This window comes from Oncorhynchus clarkii, chromosome 19 (genome assembly GCF_045791955.1).
Source record: "Oncorhynchus clarkii lewisi isolate Uvic-CL-2024 chromosome 19, UVic_Ocla_1.0, whole genome shotgun sequence".
NCBI classification, from domain to species: domain Eukaryota; kingdom Metazoa; phylum Chordata; class Actinopteri; order Salmoniformes; family Salmonidae; genus Oncorhynchus; species Oncorhynchus clarkii.
In genome coordinates this window covers 5666777-5688712 of record NC_092165.1, presented here as the reverse complement: position 1 = coordinate 5688712, position 21936 = coordinate 5666777, and the positions used below count along the sequence as shown (strand labels likewise).

Genomic DNA, 21936 nt, shown 5'->3' with positions numbered 1-21936 from the left:
CTCGGCCAGCTCCCTGGCAACCACGGCTGCCGTCTCGCCGCTACGCAACTAGAGGAGGAGGAGGATGAAGATAGAACAGATAGGTCAAACAACTGATAGTAATTAAAACAACTGATAGTGATTAAAACAACTGATAGTAATGACAGTCATTAAACAACTGATAGTGATTAAAACAACTGATAGTCATTAAACAACTGATAGTGATTAAAACAACTGATAGTAATGACAGTCATTAAACAACTGATAGTGATTAAAACAACTGATAGTAATGATAGTGATTAAAACAACTGATCGTGATTAAAACAACTGATAGTGATTAAAACAACTGATGGTGATGATAGTGATTAAAACAACTGATAGTGATGATAGTGATTAAAACAACCGATAGTGATTAAAACAACTGATGGTGATGATAGTGATTAAAACAACTGATAGTGATTAAAACAACTGATAGTGATTAAAACAACTGCAGATAAACTCAGAATGAAACAAATGTCTTCAATATTTCTTGTCTTTGTCATGATATTCACGACTCCTATAATGACGATGATGCTGATACTAACCAGAATGTATAAATGAGCTAAAGTCTCCTCAGTCCAGTCTTTACTCTTTATCGTCTTTAACGTCATATAACCAGGAACAGACCTCATCACACAGCTGTCGTCTTTAACATCATATAACCAGGAACTGAGCTCATCACACAGCTGTCGTCTTTAACATCATATAACCAGGAACTGAGCTCATCACACAGCTATCGTCTTTAACGTCATATAACCAGGAACTGAGGTCATCACACAGCTATCGTCTTTAACGTCATATAACCAGGAACTGACCTCATCACACAGCCAAAACAGTACAGGAAGTCTCTGAACCAACCCCGTCTCGTCTACAGTGGTGGCAAGGTTTCCCAAATGGAACCCTGTTAAGTGCCATTTTAGGGCACAGTCTAGATCTTCCCCAGTATCTTCCCCAATGTGTCTCCATGCGTGAGAAACTGAGAGAACAAACTGCCCCTGGGTCCAGATCCGTAATGGACGCCCTAGAATGTGTTTCAATGGGAGAGCCGCGTAGCCGCAATGGCCGCCGCCAGAATGTGTTTCAATGGGAGAGGGAGCCGTAATGGCCGCCGCCAGAATGTGTTTCAATGGGAGAGGGAGCCGTAATGGCCGCCGCCAGAATGTGTTTCAATGGGAGAGGGAGCCGTAATGGCCGCCGCCAGAATGTGTTTCAATGGGAGAGGGCCGCGTAGCCGCAATGGCCGCCGCCAGAATGTGTTTCAATGGGAGAGGGAGCCGTAATGGCCGCCGCCAGAATGTGTTTCAATGGGAGAGGGAGCCGTAATGGCCGCCGCCAGAATGTGTTTCAATGGGAGAGCCGCGTAGCCGCAATGGCCGCCGCCAGCAGTCCTACTCACTTTCTGCATGATGTGGTTGACCCAGGGAGACGTGCAGTTGCTGATGTCGGGGCCTTGGGGATCCCAGTAGCCCTGCTGAGCAACACACACGTATGTAGCTACGCCTGGAAGACACACAAACACCAAGACAACACGCTTAGCAAACACAGTAAGACAGCGTTGACATTCAGAGAGTGGGCAGGGAGGCAGGACGTATGGAGGAGCCAGGGGTTGTGTGCGTGTGTGTGTGTGTGTGTGTCTGTGTGTCTGTGTGTGTGTGTGTGTGTGTGTGTGAGATAATTAACCAGACAAAGCACAGTGTTTCACATTCATGAGTCTGAGCAGTAGGGTCATACTCTACTTACCAACCTTAGTACTGGAGAGGACAGAGACGGACATTATGGGGGGTTAAAGAACTGGTGATCTGAATCTAACACACGTCCCTACACATTTGTGTTTGTGTGTGTGTGTGTGTGTGTGTGTTTCTCATAATGAGATGTATTGTATGCTGTATATGCATGTATGCCTGTCATGGCACATGAAATGAACGTTGTTACAGTGTTAACATGACCTATATATGATGTTCATGTTTCATATTATACGTTATCACACAACTCACGCTCTAACAGAACACCTCACGCTCTAACAGAACAACTCACGCTCTAACAGAACAACTCACGCTCTAACAGAACAACTCACGCTCTAACAGAGAACAACTCACGCTCTAACAGAACAACTCACACTCTAACAGAACAACGCACGCTCTAACAGAACAACTCACGCTCTAACAGAACAACTCACGCTCTAACAGAACAACGCACGCTCTAACAGAACAACTCACGCTCTAACAGAACAACTAACGCTCTAACAGAACAACTCACGCTCTAACAGAGAACAACTCACGCTCTAACAGAACAACTCACGCTCTAACAGAGAACAACTCACGCTCTAACAGAGAACAACTCACGCTCTAACAGAACAACTCACGCTCTAACAGAACAACTAACGCTCTAACAGAACAACTCACGCTCTAACAGAACAACGCACGCTCTAACAGAACAACTCACGCTCTAACAGAACAACTAACGCTCTAACAGAGAACAACTCACGCTCTAACAGAACAACTCACGCTCTAACAGAGAACAACTCACGCTCTAACAGAGAACAACTCACGCTCTAACAGAGAACAACTCACGCTCTAACAGAACAACTCACGCTCTAACAGAACAACTAACGCTCTAACAGAGAACAACTCACGCTCTAACAGAGAACAACTCACGCTCTAACAGAACAACTCACGCTCTAACAGAACAACTCACGCTCTAACAGAACAACTCACGCTCTAACAGAACAACTCACGCTCTAACAGAACAACTCACGCTCTAACAGAACAACTCACGCTCTAACAGAGAACAACTCACGCTCTAACAGAACAACTCACGCTCTAACAGAACAACGCACGCTCTAACAGAACAACTCACGCTCTAACAGAACAACTAACGCTCTAACAGAGAACAACTCACGCTCTAACAGAACAACTCACGCTCTAACAGAGAGCAACTCACTCTCTAACAGAGAACAACTCACGCTCTAACAGAACAACTCACGCTCTAACAGAACAACTAACGCTCTAACAGAGAACAACTCACGCTCTAACAGAGAACAACTCACGCTCTAACAGAACAACTCACGCTCTAACAGAGAACAACGCACGCTCTAACAGAACAACTCACGCTCTAACAGAGAACAACTCACGCTCTAACAGAGAACAACTCACGCTCTAACAGAACAACTCACGCTCTAACAGAACAACTCACGCTCTAACAGAACAACTCACGCTCTAACAGAACAACTCACGCTCTAACAGAACAACTCACGCTCTAACAGAACAACTCACGCTCTAACAGAACAACTCACGCTCTAACAGAGAACAACTCACGCTCTAACAGAGAACAGCTCACGCTCTAACAGAGAACAGCTCACGCTCTAACAGAGAACAACTCACGCTCTAACAGAGAGCAACTCACGCTCTAACAGAACAACTCACGCTCTAACAGAGAACAACTCACGCTCTAACAGAACATCTCACGCTCTAACAGAACATCTCACGCTCTAACAGAACATCTCACGCTCTAACAGAGAAGAACTCACGCTCTAACAGAGAACAGCTCACGCTCTAACAGAGAACAACTCACGCTCTAACAGAACATCTCACGCTCTAACAGAACATCTCACGCTCTAACAGAGAACAACTGACGCTCTAACAGAGAACAACTCACGCTCTAACAGAACAACTCACGCTCTAACAGAACATCTCACGCTCTAACAGAACATCTCACGCTCTAACAGAACATCTCACGCTCTAACAGAGAAGAACTCACGCTCTAACAGAACATCTCACGCTCTAACAGAACATCTCACGCTCTAACAGAACATCTCACGCTCTAACAGAGAACAACTCACGCTCTAACAGAACATCTCACGCTCTAACAGAACATCTCACGCTCTAACAGAGAACAACTGACGCTCTAACAGAGAACAACTCACGCTCTAACAGAACAACTCACGCTCTAACAGAACATCTCACGCTCTAACAGAACATCTCACGCTCTAACAGAACATCTCACGCTCTAACAGAGAAGAACTCACGCTCTAACAGAACATCTCACGCTCTAACAGAACATCTCACGCTCTAACAGAGAACAACTGACGCTCTAACAGAGAACAACTCACGCTCTAACAGAACAACTCACGCTCTAACAGAGAACAGCTCACGCTCTAACAGAGAACAACTCACGCTCTAACAGAACATCTCACGCTCTAACAGAGAACAACTGACGCTCTAACAGAGAACAACTCACGCTCTAACAGAACAACGCACGCTCTAACAGAACAACTCACGCTCTAACAGAACACCTCACGCTCTAACAGAACAACTCACGCTCTAACAGAACAACTCACACTCTAACAGAACAACTCACGCTCCAACAGAACAACTCACGCTCTAACAGAGAACAACTCACGCTCTAACAGAGAACAACTCACACTCTAACAGAGAACAACTCACGCTCTAACAGAACAACTCACACTCTAACAGAACAACTCACGCTCTAACAGAGAACAATTCACGCTCTAACAGAGAACAACTCACACTCTAACAGAGAACAACTCACGCTCTAACAGAACAACTCACGCTCTAACAGAACAACGCACGCTCTAACAGAGAACAACTCACGCTCTAACAGAGAACAACTCACGCTGTAACAGAGAACAACTCACACTCTAACAGAGAACAACCCACGCTCTAACAGAATTTAAAGCCAGGCTCTAACAGAGAACAACCCACGCTCTAACAGAATTTAAAGCCAGGCTCTAACAGAGAACAACCCACGCTCTAACAGAATTTAAAGCCAGGCTCTAACAGAGAACAACTCACGCTCTAACAGAGAACAACCCACGCTCTAACAGAATTTAAAGCCAGGCTCTAACAGAGAACAACCCACGCTCTAACAGAATTTAAAGCCAGGCTCTAACAGAGAACAACCCACGCTCTAACAGAATTTAATGCCAGGCACTAACAGAGAACAACCCACGCTCTAACAGAATTTAAAGCCAGGCTCTAACAGAGAACAACCCACGCTCTAACAGAGAACAACCAAAGCTCTAACATGATTTAAAGTCATATTCTAACAGAGAACAACCCACGCTCTAACAGAATTTAAAGCCAGGCTCTAACAGAGAACAACCCACGCTCTAACAGAATTTAAAGCCAGGCTCTAACAGAGAACAACCCACGCTCTAACAGAATTTAAAGCCAGGCTCTAACAGAGAACAACCCACGCTCTAACAGAATTTAAAGCCAGGCTCTAACAGAGAACAACCCACGCTCTAACAGAATGTAAAGCCAGGCTCTAACAGAGAACAACCCACGCTCTAACAGAATTTAAAGCCAGGCTCTAACAGAGAACAACCCACGCTCTAACAGAGAACAACCCAGGCTCTAACAGAGAACAACCCACGCTCTAACAGAATGTAAAGCCAGGCTCTAACAGAGAACAACCCACGCTCTAACAGAATTTAAAGCCAGGCTCTAACAGAGAACAACCCATGCTCTAACAGAATGTAAAGCCAGGCTCTAACAGAGAACAACCCACGCTCTAACAGAATTTAAAGCCAGGCTCTAACAGAGAACAAACCACGCTCTAATAGAATTTAAAGCCAGGCTCTAACAGAGAACAACCCACGCTCTAACAGAATTTAAAGCCAGGCTCTAACAGAGAACAACCCACGCTCTAACAGAATTTAAAGCCAGGCTCTAACAGAGAACAACCCATGCTCTAACAGAATTTAAAGCCAGGCTCTAACAGAGAACAACCCATGCTCTAACAGAATTTAAAGCCAGGCTCTAACAGAGAACAACCCACGCTCTAACAGAATTTAAAGCCAGGCTCTAACAGAGAACAACCCACGCTCTAACAGAATGTAAAGCCAGGCTCTAACAGAGAACAACCCATGCTCTAACAGAATTTAAAGCCAGGCTCTAACAGAGAACAACCCACGCTCTAACAGAATTTAAAGCCAGGCTCTAACAGAGAACAACCCACGCTCTAACAGAATTTAAAGCCAGGCTCTAAAAGAGAACAACCCACGCTCTAACAGAATTTAAAGCCAGGCTCTAACAGAGAACAACCCACGCTCTAAAGAAAAGACAAGCCAGACAGAAACCTACTTGTTCCATTGTTTAAATAACAGAAGCTCTGTGTGTGTAGTGTTAGTCAAACACTTATTGTCTGCTGTCTGGAACATGAAAAACCTGCACTGGGTGGAAATAGTATTTACTGCTGGAAAGGATGTGAACTTATAAAGACTATTTCCAGTGAGTGTGGAATTGTCCTTATTTTCAAGGACAACCCCAACCCTAATCCTGATCCCAACTACCTTTTTACAAGGATTTAAACACCCCAACCCTAATCCTGATCCCAACTACCTTTTTACAAGGATTTAAACACCACAACCCTGATCCTGATCCCAACTACCTTTTTACAAGGATTTAAACACCCCAACCCTAATCCTGATCCCAACTACCTTTTTACAATGACTTAAACACCTCAGCCCTGATCCCAACTACCTTTTTACAAGGACTTAAACACCCCAACCCTAATCCTGATCCCAACTACCTTTTTACAAGGATTTAAACACCCCAACCCTAATCCTGATCCCAACTACCTTAAAACAAGCACTTGAACACCCCAACCCTAATCTTGATCCCAACTACCTTAAAACAAGCACTTGAACACCCCAACCCTAATCCTGATCCCAACGACCTTTTTACAAGGACTTAAACACCCCAACCCTAACCCTGATTCCAATGTTTGATTCTGCTGTATAAAAAACATGTAATTACTATAATATACTACATGTATTATATCTGACTGTAGTAACTACTGTATATCTGTAGATGTAATTACTATAATATACTACATGTATTATATCTGACTGTAGTAACTACTGTATATCTGTAGATGTAATTACTATAATATACTACATGTATTATATCTGACTGTAGTAACTACTGTATATCTGTAGATGTAATTACTATAATATACTACATGTATTATATCTGACTGTAGTAACTACTGTATATATGTAGATGTAATTACTATAATATACTACATGTATTATATCTGACTGTAGTAACTACTGTATATCTGTAGATATAATTACTATAATATACTACATGTATTATATCTGACTGTAGTAACTACTGTATATCTGTAGATGTAATTACTATAATATACTACATGTATTATATCTGACTGTAGTAACTACTGTATATCTGTAGATGTAATTACTATAATATACTACATGTATTATATCTGACTGTAGTAACTACTGTATATCTGTAGATGTAATTACTATAATATACAACATGTATTATATCTGACTGTAGTAACTACTGTATATCTGTAGATGTAATTACTATAATATACTACATGTATTATATCTGACTGTAGTAACTACTGTATATCTGTAGATGTAATTACTATAATATACTACATGTATTATATCTGACTGTAGTAACTACTGTATATCTGTAGATGTAATTACTATAATATACTACATGTATTATATCTGACTGTAGTAACTACTGTATATCTGTAGATTACTATAATATACTACATGTATTATATCTGACTGTAGTAACTACTGTATATCTGTATATATAATTACTATAATATACTACATGTATTATATCTGACTGTAGTAACTACTGTATATCTGTAGATGTAATTACTATAATATACTACATGTATTATATCTGACTGTAGTTCCTACTGTATATCTGTAGATGTAATTACTATAATATACTACATGTATTATATCTGACTGTAGTAACTACTGTATATCTGTAGATGTAATTACTATAATATACTACATGTATTATATCTGACTGTAGTAACTACTGTATATCTGTAGATTACTATAATATACTACATGTATTATATCTGACTGTAGTAACTACTGTATATCTGTAGATTACTATAATATACTACATGTATTATATCTGACTGGGCTGTAGTTAGTAGTCTAGTTACCTAGTGTCCCTACAGGACAGGGCTGTAGTTACCTAGTGTCCCTACAGGACAGGGCTGTAGTTACCTAGTGTCCCTACAGGACAGGGCTGTAGTTACCTAGTGTCCCTATAGGACAGAGCTGTAGTTACCTAGTGTCCCTACAGGACAGGGCTGTAGTTACCTAGTGTCCCTACAGGACAGGGCTGTAGTTAGTAGTCTAGTTACCTAGTGTCCCTACAGGACAGGGCTGTAGTTACCTAGTGTCCCTACAGGACAGGGCTGTAGTTACCTAGTGTCCCTACAGGACAAGGCTGTAGTTACCTAGTGTCCCTACAGGACAGGGCTGTAGTTAGTAGTCTAGTTACCTAGTGTCCCTACAGGACAGGGCTGTAGTTACCTAGTGTCCCTACAGGACAGGGCTGTAGTTACCTAGTGTCCCTATAGGACAGGGCTGTAGTTAGTAGTCTAGTTACCTAGTGTCCCTACAGGACAGGGCTGTAGTTACCTAGTGTCCCTACAGGACAGGGCTGTAGTTAGTAGTGTCCCTACAGGACAGGGCTGTAGTTAGTAGTCTAGTTACCTAGTGTCCCTACAGGACAGGGCTGTAGTTAGTAGTCTAGTTACCTAGTGTCCCTACAGGACAGGGCTGTAGTTACCTAGTGTCCCTACAGGACAGGGCTGTAGTTACATAGTGTCCCTATAGGACAGGGCTGTAGTTAGTAGTCTAGTTACCTAGTGTCTCTACAGGACAGGGCTGTAGTTAGTAGTCTATACTACATGTATTATATCTGACTGTAGTAACTACTGTATATCTGTAGATTACTATAATATACTACATGTATTATATCTGACTGTAGTAACTACTGTATATCTGTAGATTACTATAATATACTACATGTATTATATCTGACTGGGCTGTAGTTAGTAGTCTAGTTACCTAGTGTCCCTACAGGACAGGGCTGTAGTTACCTAGTGTCCCTACAGGACAGGGCTGTAGTTACCTAGTGTCCCTACAGGACAGGGCTGTAGTTACCTAGTGTCCCTATAGGACAGAGCTGTAGTTACCTAGTGTCCCTACAGGACAGGGCTGTAGTTACCTAGTGTCCCTACAGGACAGGGCTGTAGTTAGTAGTCTAGTTACCTAGTGTCCCTACAGGACAGGGCTGTAGTTACCTAGTGTCCCTACAGGACAGGGCTGTAGTTACCTAGTGTCCCTACAGGACAAGGCTGTAGTTACCTAGTGTCCCTACAGGACAGGGCTGTAGTTAGTAGTCTAGTTACCTAGTGTCCCTACAGGACAGGGCTGTAGTTCCCTAGTGTCCCTACAGGACAGGGCTGTAGTTACCTAGTGTCCCTATAGGACAGGGCTGTAGTTAGTAGTCTAGTTACCTAGTGTCCCTACAGGACAGGGCTGTAGTTACCTAGTGTCCCTACAGGACAGGGCTGTAGTTAGTAGTGTCCCTACAGGACAGGGCTGTAGTTAGTAGTCTAGTTACCTAGTGTCCCTACAGGACAGGGCTGTAGTTAGTAGTCTAGTTACCTAGTGTCCCTACAGGACAGGGCTGTAGTTACCTAGTGTCCCTACAGGACAGGGCTGTAGTTACATAGTGTCCCTATAGGACAGGGCTGTAGTTAGTAGTCTAGTTACCTAGTGTCTCTACAGGACAGGGCTGTAGTTAGTAGTGTAGTTACCTAGTGTCCCTACGGGACAGGGCTGTAGTTACCTAGTGTCCCTACAGGACAGGGCTGTAGTTAGTAGTGTAGTTACCTAGTGTCCCTACAGGACAGGGCTGTAGTTACCTAGTGTCCCTACAGGACAGGGCTGTAGTTAGTAGTCTAGTTACCTAGTGTCTCTACAGGACAGGGCTGTAGTTAGTAGTGTAGTTACCTAGTGTCCCTACGGGACAGGGCTGTAGTTACCTAGTGTCCCTACAGGACAGGGCTGTAGTTAGTAGTGTAGTTACCTAGTGTCCCTACAGGACAGGGCTGTAGTTAGTAGTGTAGTTACCTAGTGTCCCTACAGGACAGGGCTGTAGTTAGTAGTGTAGTTACCTAGTGTCCCTACAGGACAGGGCTGTAGTTACCTAGTGTCCCTACAGGACAGGGCTGCTTGGCCATCTGTCCCTGCTGGGTTCTGGGCCAGGACACTTCAGCTGTCACCCTGGGGGAGCAGTGGTCCTGGGGGGGTATGACCGGGGGCTGGGGAGGCAGAGGGGGAACACCCATGGCTGGAACCGACCGTCCGTTACCTACCGGAGATGTACATGTTAAAAACAGGTACAATTATTATACGATAACACATTGGAACAGAATGAGTTCATTTCCGTTAATGGCCGTTACCGGGGTTAACGATCTCTGGGATCTGGTTATCGCCGGGGACGACCACGCCACCACCGGCAGGGTTCCGCACGGTCGTGGTTGTCCTGGACCGTTGACCGGGGAAGGTGGTGAGGATTGGTCGCGCCGTGGTATAGTAGGGAGGAGACCGGGTGGTCGTGGTCCGACTGGTGGAGGAAGAGGAGGAGGGGACTTTGGGAGGTCCGTGGATGACTGGAGGAACCAAGTCTGGACGGAGAGAGAAAGAGAGAGAGAAAGAGAGAGAGATGATCCAATTAGAGAAACAAGAGAAGAAGGAACTGTTGTGGTGGAGGAAGGAAGGAAGTCTGAATGGAGAGAAGGAGAGAGAGAAGGAGAGAGAGAGAGAGAGAGAAGGAGAGAGAGAGAGAGAGAGAGAAGGAGAGAGAGAGAGAGAGAGAAGGAGAGAGAGAGAGAGAGAGAGAGAGAGGAGGAGAGAAGAGAGAGAGAGAAGGAGAGAGAAGGAGAGAGAGAAGGAGAGAGAGAGAAGGAGAGAGAAGGAGAGAGAGAGAAGGAGAGAGAAGGAGAGAGAGTTAACGAGAGAGAGAGAGAGAAGGAGAGAGAAGGAGAGAGAAGGAGAGAGAGAGAAGGAGAGAGAGGGAGATAAATGAGTTAGATAAAGAAGGGAATGTACTAGTCCTGGTTGGTGTGGAGGAAACAATGGAATAGATAAAGAAAATGCAGTGGGGTGTAACTGTTCAGAAAGGAACGTACTAAACTGTTGTTCTGGGGGGGTAAAAGGAACGTACTAAACTGTTGTTCTGGGGGGGGTAAAAGGAACGTACTAAACTGTTGTTCTGGGGGGGTAAAAGGAACGTACTAAACTGTTGTTCTGGGGGGGTAAAAGGAACGTACTAAACTGTTGTTCTGGGGGGGGGGTAAAAGGAACGTACTAAACTGTTGTTCTGGGGGGGGGGGGTAAAAGGAACGTACTAAACTGTTGTTCTGGGGGGGTAAAAGGAACGTACTAAACTGTTGTTCTGGGGGGGGGGTAAAAGGAACGTACTAAACTGTTGTTCTGGGGGGGTAAAAGGAACGTACTAAACTGTTGTTCTGGGGGGGTAAAAGGAACGTACTAAACTGTTGTTCTGGGGGGGGTAAAAGGAACGTACTAAACTGTTGTTCTGGGGGGGTAAAAGGAACGTACTAAACTGTTGTTCTGGGGGGGTAAAAGGAACGTACTAAACTGTTGTTCTGGGGGGGGGTAAAAGGAACGTACTAAACTGTTGTTCTGGGGGGGGTAAAAGGAACGTACTAAACTGTTGTTCTGGGGGGGGTAAAAGGAACGTACTAAACTGTTGTTCTGGGGGGGGTAAAAGGAACGTACTAAACTGTTGTTCTGGGGGGGGTAAAAGGAACGTACTAAACTGTTGTTCTGGGGGGGGTAAAAAAAATGGGGACATTTGAGAAATTCTTTCATAATTTAATGAAACCATTGAACGCTGGTTATGAAATTAACATTCTGTCTTTGGTATCTTCTTGGTTACACTCCAACCCTTCTGGGTTACACCCTAACCCCTACACCCCTTCTGGGTTACACCCTATCCCCTACACTCCTTCTGGGTTACACCCTAACCCCTACACTCCTTCTGGGTTACACTCTAACCCCTCCACTCCTTCTGGGTTACACCCTAACCCCTCCACTCCTTCTGGGTTACACCCTAACCCCTACACTCCTTCTGGGTTACACCCTAACCCCTACACTCCTTCTGGGTTACACTCTAACCCCTCCACTCCTTCTGGGTTACACCCTAACCCCTCCACTCCTTCTGGGTTACACCCTAACCCCTCCACTCCTTCTGGGTTACACCCTAACCCCTCCACTCCTTCTGGGTTACACTCTAACCCCTCCACTCCTTCTGGGTTACACCCTAACCCCTCCACTCCTTCTGGGTTACACCCTAACCCCTCCACTCCTTCTGGGTTACACCCTAACCCCTCCACTCCTTCTGGGTTACACCCTAACCCCTCCACTCCTTCTGGGTTACACCCTAACCGCTCCACTCCACTCCTTCTGGGTTACACCCTAACCCCTCCACTCCACTCCTTCTGGGTTACACCCTAACCCCTCCACTCCACTCCTTCTGGGTTACACCCTAACCCCTCCACTCCACTCCTTCTGGGTTACACCCTAACCCCTACACTCTAACCCTTCTGGGTTACACCCTAACCCCTACACTCCTTCTGGGTTACACCCTAACCCCTCCACTCCTTCTGGGTTACACCCTAACCGCTCCACTACACTCCTTCTGGGTTACACCCTAACCCCTCCACTCCACTCCACTCCTTCTGGGTTACACCCTAACCCCTACACTCCAACCCTTCTGAGTTACACCCTAACCCCTACACTCCAACCCTTCTGGGTTACACCCTAACCCCTCCACTCCTTCTGGGTTACACCCTAACCCCTCCACTCCTTCTGGGTTACACCCTAACCGCTCCACTCCACTTCTTCTGGGTTACACCCTAACCCCTCCACTCCACTCCACTCCTTCTGGGTTACACCCTAACCCCTCCACTCCTTCTGGGTTACACCCTAACCCCTCCACTCCTTCTGGGTTACACCCTAACCCCTCTACTCCTTCTGGGTTACACCCTAACCCCTCTACTCCTTCTGGGTTACACCCTAACCCCTCTACTCCTTCTGGGTTACACCCTAACCCCTCCACTCCTTCTGGGTTACACCCTAACCCCTCCACTCCTTCTGGGTTACACCCTAACCCCTCTACTCCTTCTGGGTTACACCCTAACCCCTCCACTCCTTCTGGGTTACACCCTAACCCCTACACTCCACTCCTTCTGGGTTACACCCTAACCCCTCCACTCCACTCCTTCTGGGTTACACCCTAACCCCTCCACTCCACTCCTTCTGGGTTACACCCTAACCCCTACACTCCACTCCTTCTGGGTTACACCCTAACCCCTCCACTCCTTCTGGGTTACACCCTAACCCCTACACTCCACTCCTTCTGGGTTACACCCTAACCCCTCCACTCCACTCCTTCTGGGTTACACCCTAACCCCTCCACTCCACTCCTTCTGGGTTACACCCTAACCCCTACACTCCACTCCTTCTGGGTTACACCCTAACCCCTCTACTCCTTCTGGGTTACACCCTAACCCCTCCACTCCTTCTGGGTTACACCCTAACCCCTACACTCCACTCCTTCTGGGTTACACCCTAACCCCTCCACTCCACTCCTTCTGGGTTACACCCTAACCCCTCCACTCCTTCTGGGTTACACCCTAACCCCTCCAACTCCTTCTGGGTTACACCCTAACCCCTCTACTCCTTCTGGGTTATACCCTAACCCCTCTACTGCTTCTGGGTTACACCCTAACCCCTCCACTCCTTCTGGGTTACACCCTAACCCCTCCACTCCTTCTGGGTTACACCCTAACCCCTCCACTCCTTCTGGGTTACACCCTAACCCCTCCACTCCTTCTGGGTTACACCCTAACCCCTCTACTCCTTCTGGGTTACACCCTAACCCCTCCACTCCTTCTGGGTTACACCCTAACCCCTCCACTCCTTCTGGGTTACACCCTAACCCCTCCACTCCTTCTGGGTTACACCCTAACCCCTCCACTCCTTCTGGGTTACACCCTAACCCCTACACTCCTTCTGGGTTACACCCTAACCCCTACACTCCTTCTGGGTTACACCCTAACCCCTCCACTCCTTCTGGGTTACACCCTAACCCCTACACTCCTTCTGGGTTACACCCTAACCCCTACACTCCTTCTGGGTTACACCCTAACCCCTACACTCCTTCTGGGTTACACCCTAACCCCTACACTCCTTCTGGGTTACACCCTAACCCCTACACTCCTTCTGGGTTACACCCTAACCCCTCCACTCCTTCTGGGTTACACCCTAACCCCTCCACTCCTTCTGGGTTACACCCTAACCCCTCTACTCCTTCTGGGTTACACCCTAACCCCTACACTCCTTCTGGGTTACACCCTAACCCCTACACTCCTTCTGGGTTACACCCTAACCCCTCCACTCCACTCCTTCTGGGTTACACCCTAACCCCTCCACTCCTTCTGGGTTACACCCTAACCCCTCTACTCCTTCTGGGTTACACCCTAACCCCTCCTCTCCACCGTTTCTTTCATCAACTAAGTACATTATTTTCTCTTCAACCATTCTGCTCTGTTCTGTTCTGTTCTGTTCTGTTCTGTTCTGCTCTGCTCTGCTCTGTTCCCACACAGGGTTGTAGTCATTGGAATGTTCCCGTCCCCAAACGCCATACGACCTCCCTCCCTCTCTCTCTCCCTCCCTACCTCCCTATTCCCTCCCTCCCTCTCTCCCTCCCTCCCTACCTCCCTCATTCCCTCCCTCCCTCTCTCCCTCCCTCCCTACCTCCCTCATTCCCTCCCTCCCTCTCTCCCTCCCTCCCTCATTCCCTCCCTTCTTCCCTCTCTCCCTCCCTACCTCCCTCATTCTCTCCCTCCCTCTCTCCCTCCCTCATTCCCTCCCTCATTCCCTCCCTCCCTCACAATTCTGCATGGTTCCAGGGTTAATTCTGCATGGTTACAGGGATAATTCTGCATGGTTACAGGGTTAATTCTGCATGGTTACAGGGTTAATTCTGCATGGTTACAGGGATAATTCTGCATGGTTACAGGGTTAATTCTGCATGGTTACAGGGTTAATTCTGGAAGATTAAAATACAAACAATTAAATGGAAACCAAACCACAAATTCCTGGAATTCTGTTGCAACTCAAGTCTACTACAAAACCCACAATGCAATGCTCCCTCTCTCTCTCTGGGCTAGCTAGCTAGCTGGCAAGAAAACATAGCTACACACAATAATTCCAAAGTCAGAATCAGCATGTGAAGTAGCTAGCTAGCTGTAAAATCTCCTTAAACAAACTGCACTAGCAATTTAGGAGCCTATCTCACCGAGTTCAACTTGTAGTTTGTCTCTGAGAGAGAGAGCAGAGTATGTTTCTTTCCCACAGAGATACTTCTGAGGAGATACGAAACACCCATTAGAATCGTATTAATGCCCATTGTGTACATTGCCCATGTGTCGTCAATGGGCCGCGTGGTGGATTCTGGGCAATTCTGGGACAAGGAGAGCTGTCCTTCAAGGAGTGAATGGGAATCAATTGGGCGCTAGCCCAAATACCAAACATTAGCATGAATGTCGTGAACAAGAAGTACAACATTGCAAATATTTTCCAAGATGTGAGATCATTAACTTGTTCTCTGTAAATACCGTATATCTTTGGAATAGTGACATTGCGTAATTTCGAGGAAAATAGGCAGGTTTCTCGACTCATATACCGTGACTTTGAGAAGGGATTGTGTGACGATTAGCTTAGCAACCGTGTGTTGCAGCATGACAACGTGAATCCGATGGGTCTACAGTCGGTTGGGTGGGACGTTACTCCATTCAACTCCTCCAAATGGGATTCCTATCTCCTCCTTTCTGAAATATCTCTGTTTCCCACAACGCATTGCGTGCACGGCACTTGAATGACAAACAAGAGTTGAATAATTTGGTACACTGTTTAAATTGGGGCGGCAGGGTAGCCTAGTGGTTAGTGTTGGACTAGTAACCGAAAGGTTGCAAGATCGAATCCCTGAGCTGACAAAGGTAGAACAAATCTGTCATTGTTCCCCTGAACAAGGCAGTTAACCCACTGTTCCTAGGCCGTCACTGAAAAAATAAGATTTTTTTCTTCTAAACTGAATTGCCTAGTTAAATAAATCAAAACGTAGCGAATCTAAGCGAAGTGTCAACTTTGTCACGACAACATAAACAGACGGATGTGTTCAAGAACAAGTATGTCTACACTCCAACCATTCTGGGTTACACCCTAACCCCTACACTCCAACCATTCTGAGTTACACCCTAACCCCTACACTCCAACCCTTCTGAGTTACACCCTAACCCCTACACTCCAACCATTCTGGGTTACACCCTAACCCCTACACTCCAACCCTTCTGAGTTACACCCTAACCCCTACACTCCAACCCTTCTGAGTTACACCCTAACCCCTACACTCCAACCCTTCTGAGTTACACCCTAACCCCTACACTCCAACCCTTCTGAGTTACACCCTAACCCCTACACTCCAACCCTTCTGAGTTACACCCTAACCCCTACACTCCAACCCTTCTGGGTTACACCCTAACCCCTACACTCCAACCCTTCTGGGTTACACCCTAACCCCTACACTCCAACCCTTCTGAGTTACACCCTAACCCCTACACTCCAACCCTTCTGAGTTACACCCTAACCCCTACACTCCAACCCTTCTGAGTTACACCCTAACCCCTACACTCCAACCATTCTGGGTTACACCCTAACCCCTACACTCCAACCCTTCTGAGTTACACCCTAACCCCTACACTCCAACCATTCTGGGTTACACCCTAACCCCTACACTCCAACCCTTCTGAGTTACACCCTAACCCCTACACTCCAACCCTTCTGAGTTACACCCTAACCCCTACACTCCAACCCTTCTGAGTTACACCCTAACCCCTACACTCCAACCATTCTGGGTTACACCCTAACCCCTCCACTCCAACCCTTCTGGGTTACACCCTAACCCCTACACTCCAACCATTCTGGGTTACACCCTAACCCCTCCACTCCAACCCTTCTGGGTTACACCCTAACCCCTACACTCCAACCATTCTGGGTTACACCCTAACCCCTCCACTCCAACCCTTCTGGGTTACACCCTAACCCCTACACTCCAACCATTCTGAGTTACACCCTAACCCCTACACTCCAACCCTTCTGAGTTACACCCTAACCCCTACACTCCAACCATTCTGGGTTACACCCTAACCCCTACACTCCAACCCTTCTGAGTTACACCCTAACCCCTACACTCCAACCCTTCTGAGTTACACCCTAACCCCTACACTCCAACCCTTCTGAGTTACACCCTAACCCCTACACTCCAACCCTTCTGAGTTACACCCTAACCCCTACACTCCAACCCTTCTGAGTTACACCCTAACCCCTACACTCCAACCCTTCTGGGTTACACCCTAACCCCTACACTCCAACCCTTCTGGGTTACACCCTAACCCCTACACTCCAACCCTTCTGAGTTACACCCTAACCCCTACACTCCAACCCTTCTGAGTTACACCCTAACCCCTACACTCCAACCCTTCTGAGTTACACCCTAACCCCTACACTCCAACCATTCTGGGTTACACCCTAACCCCTACACTCCAACCCTTCTGAGTTACACCCTAACCCCTACACTCCAACCATTCTGGGTTACACCCTAACCCCTACACTCCAACCCTTCTGAGTTACACCCTAACCCCTACACTCCAACCCTTCTGAGTTACACCCTAACCCCTACACTCCAACCCTTCTGAGTTACACCCTAACCCCTACACTCCAACCATTCTGGGTTACACCCTAACCCCTCCACTCCAACCCTTCTGGGTTACACCCTAACCCCTACACTCCAACCATTCTGGGTTACACCCTAACCCCTCCACTCCAACCCTTCTGGGTTACACCCTAACCCCTACACTCCAACCATTATGGGTTACAGCCTAACCCCTACACTCCAACCATTCTGGGTTACACCCTAACCCCTACACTCCAACCATTCTGGGTTACACCCTAACCCCTACACTCCAACCCTTCTGGGTTACACCCTAACCCCTACACTCCAACCCTTCTGGGTTACACCCTAACCCCTACACTCCAACCCTTCTGAGTTACACCCTAACCCCTACACTCCAACCCTTCTGGGTTACAGCCTAACCCCTACACTCCAACCCTTCTGAGTTACAGTTATGTCTATTAGGTAACAGACGGATGTGTTCAAGAACAAGTCTATTAGGTGACCTGCAGGTCATTGTTTCACAAGGTGTCATGCAGAGTCTGTTATCTCCAGTGATGAGAATCGTGTAGCTATGATGAGTTCCTACATGATTTCCTGATTTCCACAGACACAGAACACGGCACAGTTAAATCATGGGATTTACACAAAAAAAATATAATAATAATAATGTTGTTTTTTTTTATCCACTGATAGAAAATAGTCTCCCACCAAATTGACAGGAGCTTTAATGATTTCTATTTTTGGGGGGGGTGGATCATCCCTTTAAGTTAAGGTATTGATTATGAATGGTTATTAGGGCTATGGAGGGGGGGGGCTTAAAACCAAATAATTAAAAACAACATGCTGTTTCCATCAGGTAAATTCCACTATTCCAAAAATACACCTTATGGAAGAGCGGGGACTGTGAAGTTACACAAACATAGGCACATACACATGATAAGATACACACTATACACACACATGTGGTAGTGGAGTATGGGGACTGAGGGCACACACATGTGGTAGTGGAGTACGTGGACTGAGGGCACACACATAGTGCGTTGTGATTTCTGTAATTAATGCATTTGGATGTTTTTTAAATTGTATAAACTGCCCTAATTTTGCCGGACCCCAGGAAGGGGATCCATAATAAACCCCAGGAAGAGTAGCTGCTGCCTTGGCAGGAACTAATGGGGATCCATAATAAACCCCAGGAAGAGAAGCTGCTGCCTTGGCAGGAACTAATGGGGATCCATAATAAACCCCAGGAAGAGAAGCTGCTGCCTTGGCAGGAACTAATGGGGATCCATAATAAACCCCAGGAAGAGTAGCTGCTTCCTTGGCAGGAACTAATGGGGATCCATAATAAACCCCAGGAAGAGTAGCTGCTGCCTTGACAGGAACTAATGGGGATCCATAATAAACCCCAGGAAGAGAAGCTGCTGCCTTGGCAGGAACTAATGGGGATCCATAATAAACCCCAGGAAGAGTAGCTGCTTCCTTGGCAGGAACTAATGGGGATCCATAATAAACCCCAGGAAGAGTAGCTGCTGCCTTGACAGGAACTAATGGGGATCCATAATAAACCCCAGGAAGAGAAGCTGCTGCCTTGGCAGGAACTAATGGGGATCCATAATAAACCCCAGGGAATAGTAGCTGCTGTCTTGACAGGAACTAATGGGGATCCATAATAAACCCCAGGAAGAGAAGCTGCTGCCTTGGCAGGAACTAATGGGGATCCATAATAAACCCCAGGGAATAGTAGCTGCTGCCTTGGCAGGAACTAATGGGGATCCATAATAAATACAAATTATTATTACGTTTTCTCACAGCTTGTTAGAGCATTGTAAACTGTTGTGACACAGTCGTCTGAGCACCACGTCTCGCCTCCGAGCATCATGGGGTTTTTATGGTACGTAGTCTATTTTTTCTCCGGACCTTTTTCAAAATCGTCCCCAAAAAAATCGAAGTCTATTTTTTTGTGATCAGTCTGCCCTCCGTCCCGCCAGATTCCTCCATGTAATGTCACCATCACACACCATGTGTGTGTGTGTATGTGTGTGTGTGTGTGTGTGTGTGTGTGTGTGTGTGTGTTATCATTGTTCAGAGTGAGTGCATAACAAGGCCATGGTTTGACAGGTCTGAGCCCATACAAGCCCAAACCCTGCTGTAACAATGGACTGGTAATGTGTGTGTTTGTGGGTGGGAGGAACACAACCCAACACAACACAGCAGTAAAAACATCAACATCTCAGACACTCAGACACAACAACAGATGGTTCTCTCTCTCTCTCTCTCTCTCTCTCTCTCTCTCTCTATAAGGTCCCTCTGTCTCTCTCCCTGTCCCTCTCCCTGTCTCTCTGTCTTCCTCTTTCTCTGTTACGCACATAAAGCCCCCCCCCCCCTCCCTCCCTCGCCCCACACACACACATCTCTCTTACACACGTAATCACAGGAGGTGTTTTTGGGGAGTGCAGATCTACGCTGACGTGACATGAGAGGCTCATTAAACATTCATAGGGATGTCTTGGCCACGCCCCTTACGTAAGACTCTTACACCCTTATTAATGTAAGACACGCCTCAGGGGTCCCCTCCTGTATTCCCTGATCACCAACGACGAGGCAGCCTATAAGGAAGAGGTCAGAGACCTGGCAAAGGGATGTCTTGGCCACGCCCCTTACGTAAGACTCTTACACCTTTAATGTAAGACATGCACAAACACACAAACCTCTCAGGGTTTAGTCCCCTCCTGTATTCCCTGATCACCAACGACGACGAGGCAGCCTATAAGGAAGAGGTCAGAGACCTGGCAGTGTGGTGCCAGGACAACCACCTCTCCCTCAACGTCAGCAAGACAAAAGGAGCTGATCGTGGACTACAGGAAGCGGCGTGCCGAGCACATCGACAGGGCTGTAGTGGAACGGGTCGAGACCTTCCCGTTCCTCGGTGTCCACATCGCTAAGTACCGATCATGTTCCAAACACACCAGCACGGTGATGAAGAGGGCACGACAACACCTCTTCCCCCTCAGGAGACGATTTGGGCCCTCCGAAAGAGCTAGAGCTGCGTCGCTATGGCAACTGCTTGGCATCCGACCGCAAGGCGCTACGGAGGGTATGGGGACACTTGGAATGTATATAAAAAGTGTAAATATTGGGATGCAAACTATAAATGTAATACATTTCAACTCTATATCTGACTTGGTACTGGTGTCTGACTATTTTTAAGCTCATGTGAGGTGTGTACTTTTTTTTTCTAAAGTAGATTTGTTTTAGACTACCAAGAATCACTCGTAGCCCACTGTAGTAAATGGTTAATTTTGCATAATTTAGTGGAATTAAACTGGCGCGTGTATACAGTACATTCATTATGTATCCTGTTTATCACAGACGTACAGCATACAATGACTTTTTCTTATTTTTGTTGCCTTACAACCTGGAATAAAAATTGATTTTTTGGGGGGGGGTTGTATCATTTGATTTACACATACCTACCACTTTGAAGATGCAAAATATTTTTTGTTGTGAAACACAATAAGACAATAAAAACTGAAAACTTGAGGGTGCAGAAATATTCACCCCCCCAAAGTCAATGCTTTGTAGAGCCACCTTTTGCAGCTATTACAGCTGCAAGTCTCTTGGGTATGTCTCTATAATCTTGGCACATCTAGCCACTGGGATGTTTGCCCATTCTTCAAGGCAAAACTTTTCTTTAAGCAATGGATTTTTTCTGTGATTTTTTCAAGCAACTCTTCTGTAAAGCCCAGCTCTGTGGAGTGTACAGCTTAAAGTGGTCCTATGGACAGATAATCCAATCTCCGCTGTGGAGCTTTGCAGCTCCTTCAGGGTGATCTTTGGTCTGCTTGTTTCCTCTCCGATTAATGCCCTCCTTGCCTGGTCCGTAAGTTTTGGTGGGCGGCCCTCTCTTCGCAGGTTTGTCGTGGTGCCACATTACTTAAATTTTTAAAAATAATGGATTTAATGATGCTCTGTGGGATGTTCAAAGTTTCTGACATTTTTTTATAACCCAACCCTGATCTGTACTTCTCCGCAACTTTGTCCCCGACCTGTTTGGAGAGCTCCTTGGTCTTCCTGGTGCCGCTTGCTTGGTGGTGCCCACTTGCTTAGTGGTGTTGCAGACTCTGGGGCCTTTCAGAACAGGTGTATATATATATATACGGAGATCATGTGACAGATCATGTGACACAGATTGCACACAGGTGGACTTTACCTAATTATGTGACTTCTGAAGGTAATTGGTTGCAGAAGATCTTATTTAGAGACTTCA

At 46.3% G+C, this 21936-nt stretch overlaps 1 protein-coding gene across 1 annotated transcript in view; it reads right to left on the bottom strand.

Moving 5' to 3' along the window:
* The window catches only part of LOC139375518 (adhesion G protein-coupled receptor L3-like), a 161510-nt gene that overhangs the window by 107191 nt on the left and 32383 nt on the right, over nt 1-21936 (bottom strand). The window contains exons 5-8 of the mRNA XM_071117350.1: nt 10309-10533; nt 10053-10217; nt 1415-1518; nt 1-48 (exon numbers count right to left, since the gene is read on the bottom strand). The exon at nt 1-48 is cut by the window's left edge and continues 138 nt beyond it. Of these exons, the coding sequence (XP_070973451.1) occupies nt 1-48; nt 1415-1518; nt 10053-10217; nt 10309-10533 (542 nt within the window). The remainder of the gene's footprint in view (nt 49-1414; nt 1519-10052; nt 10218-10308; nt 10534-21936) is intronic.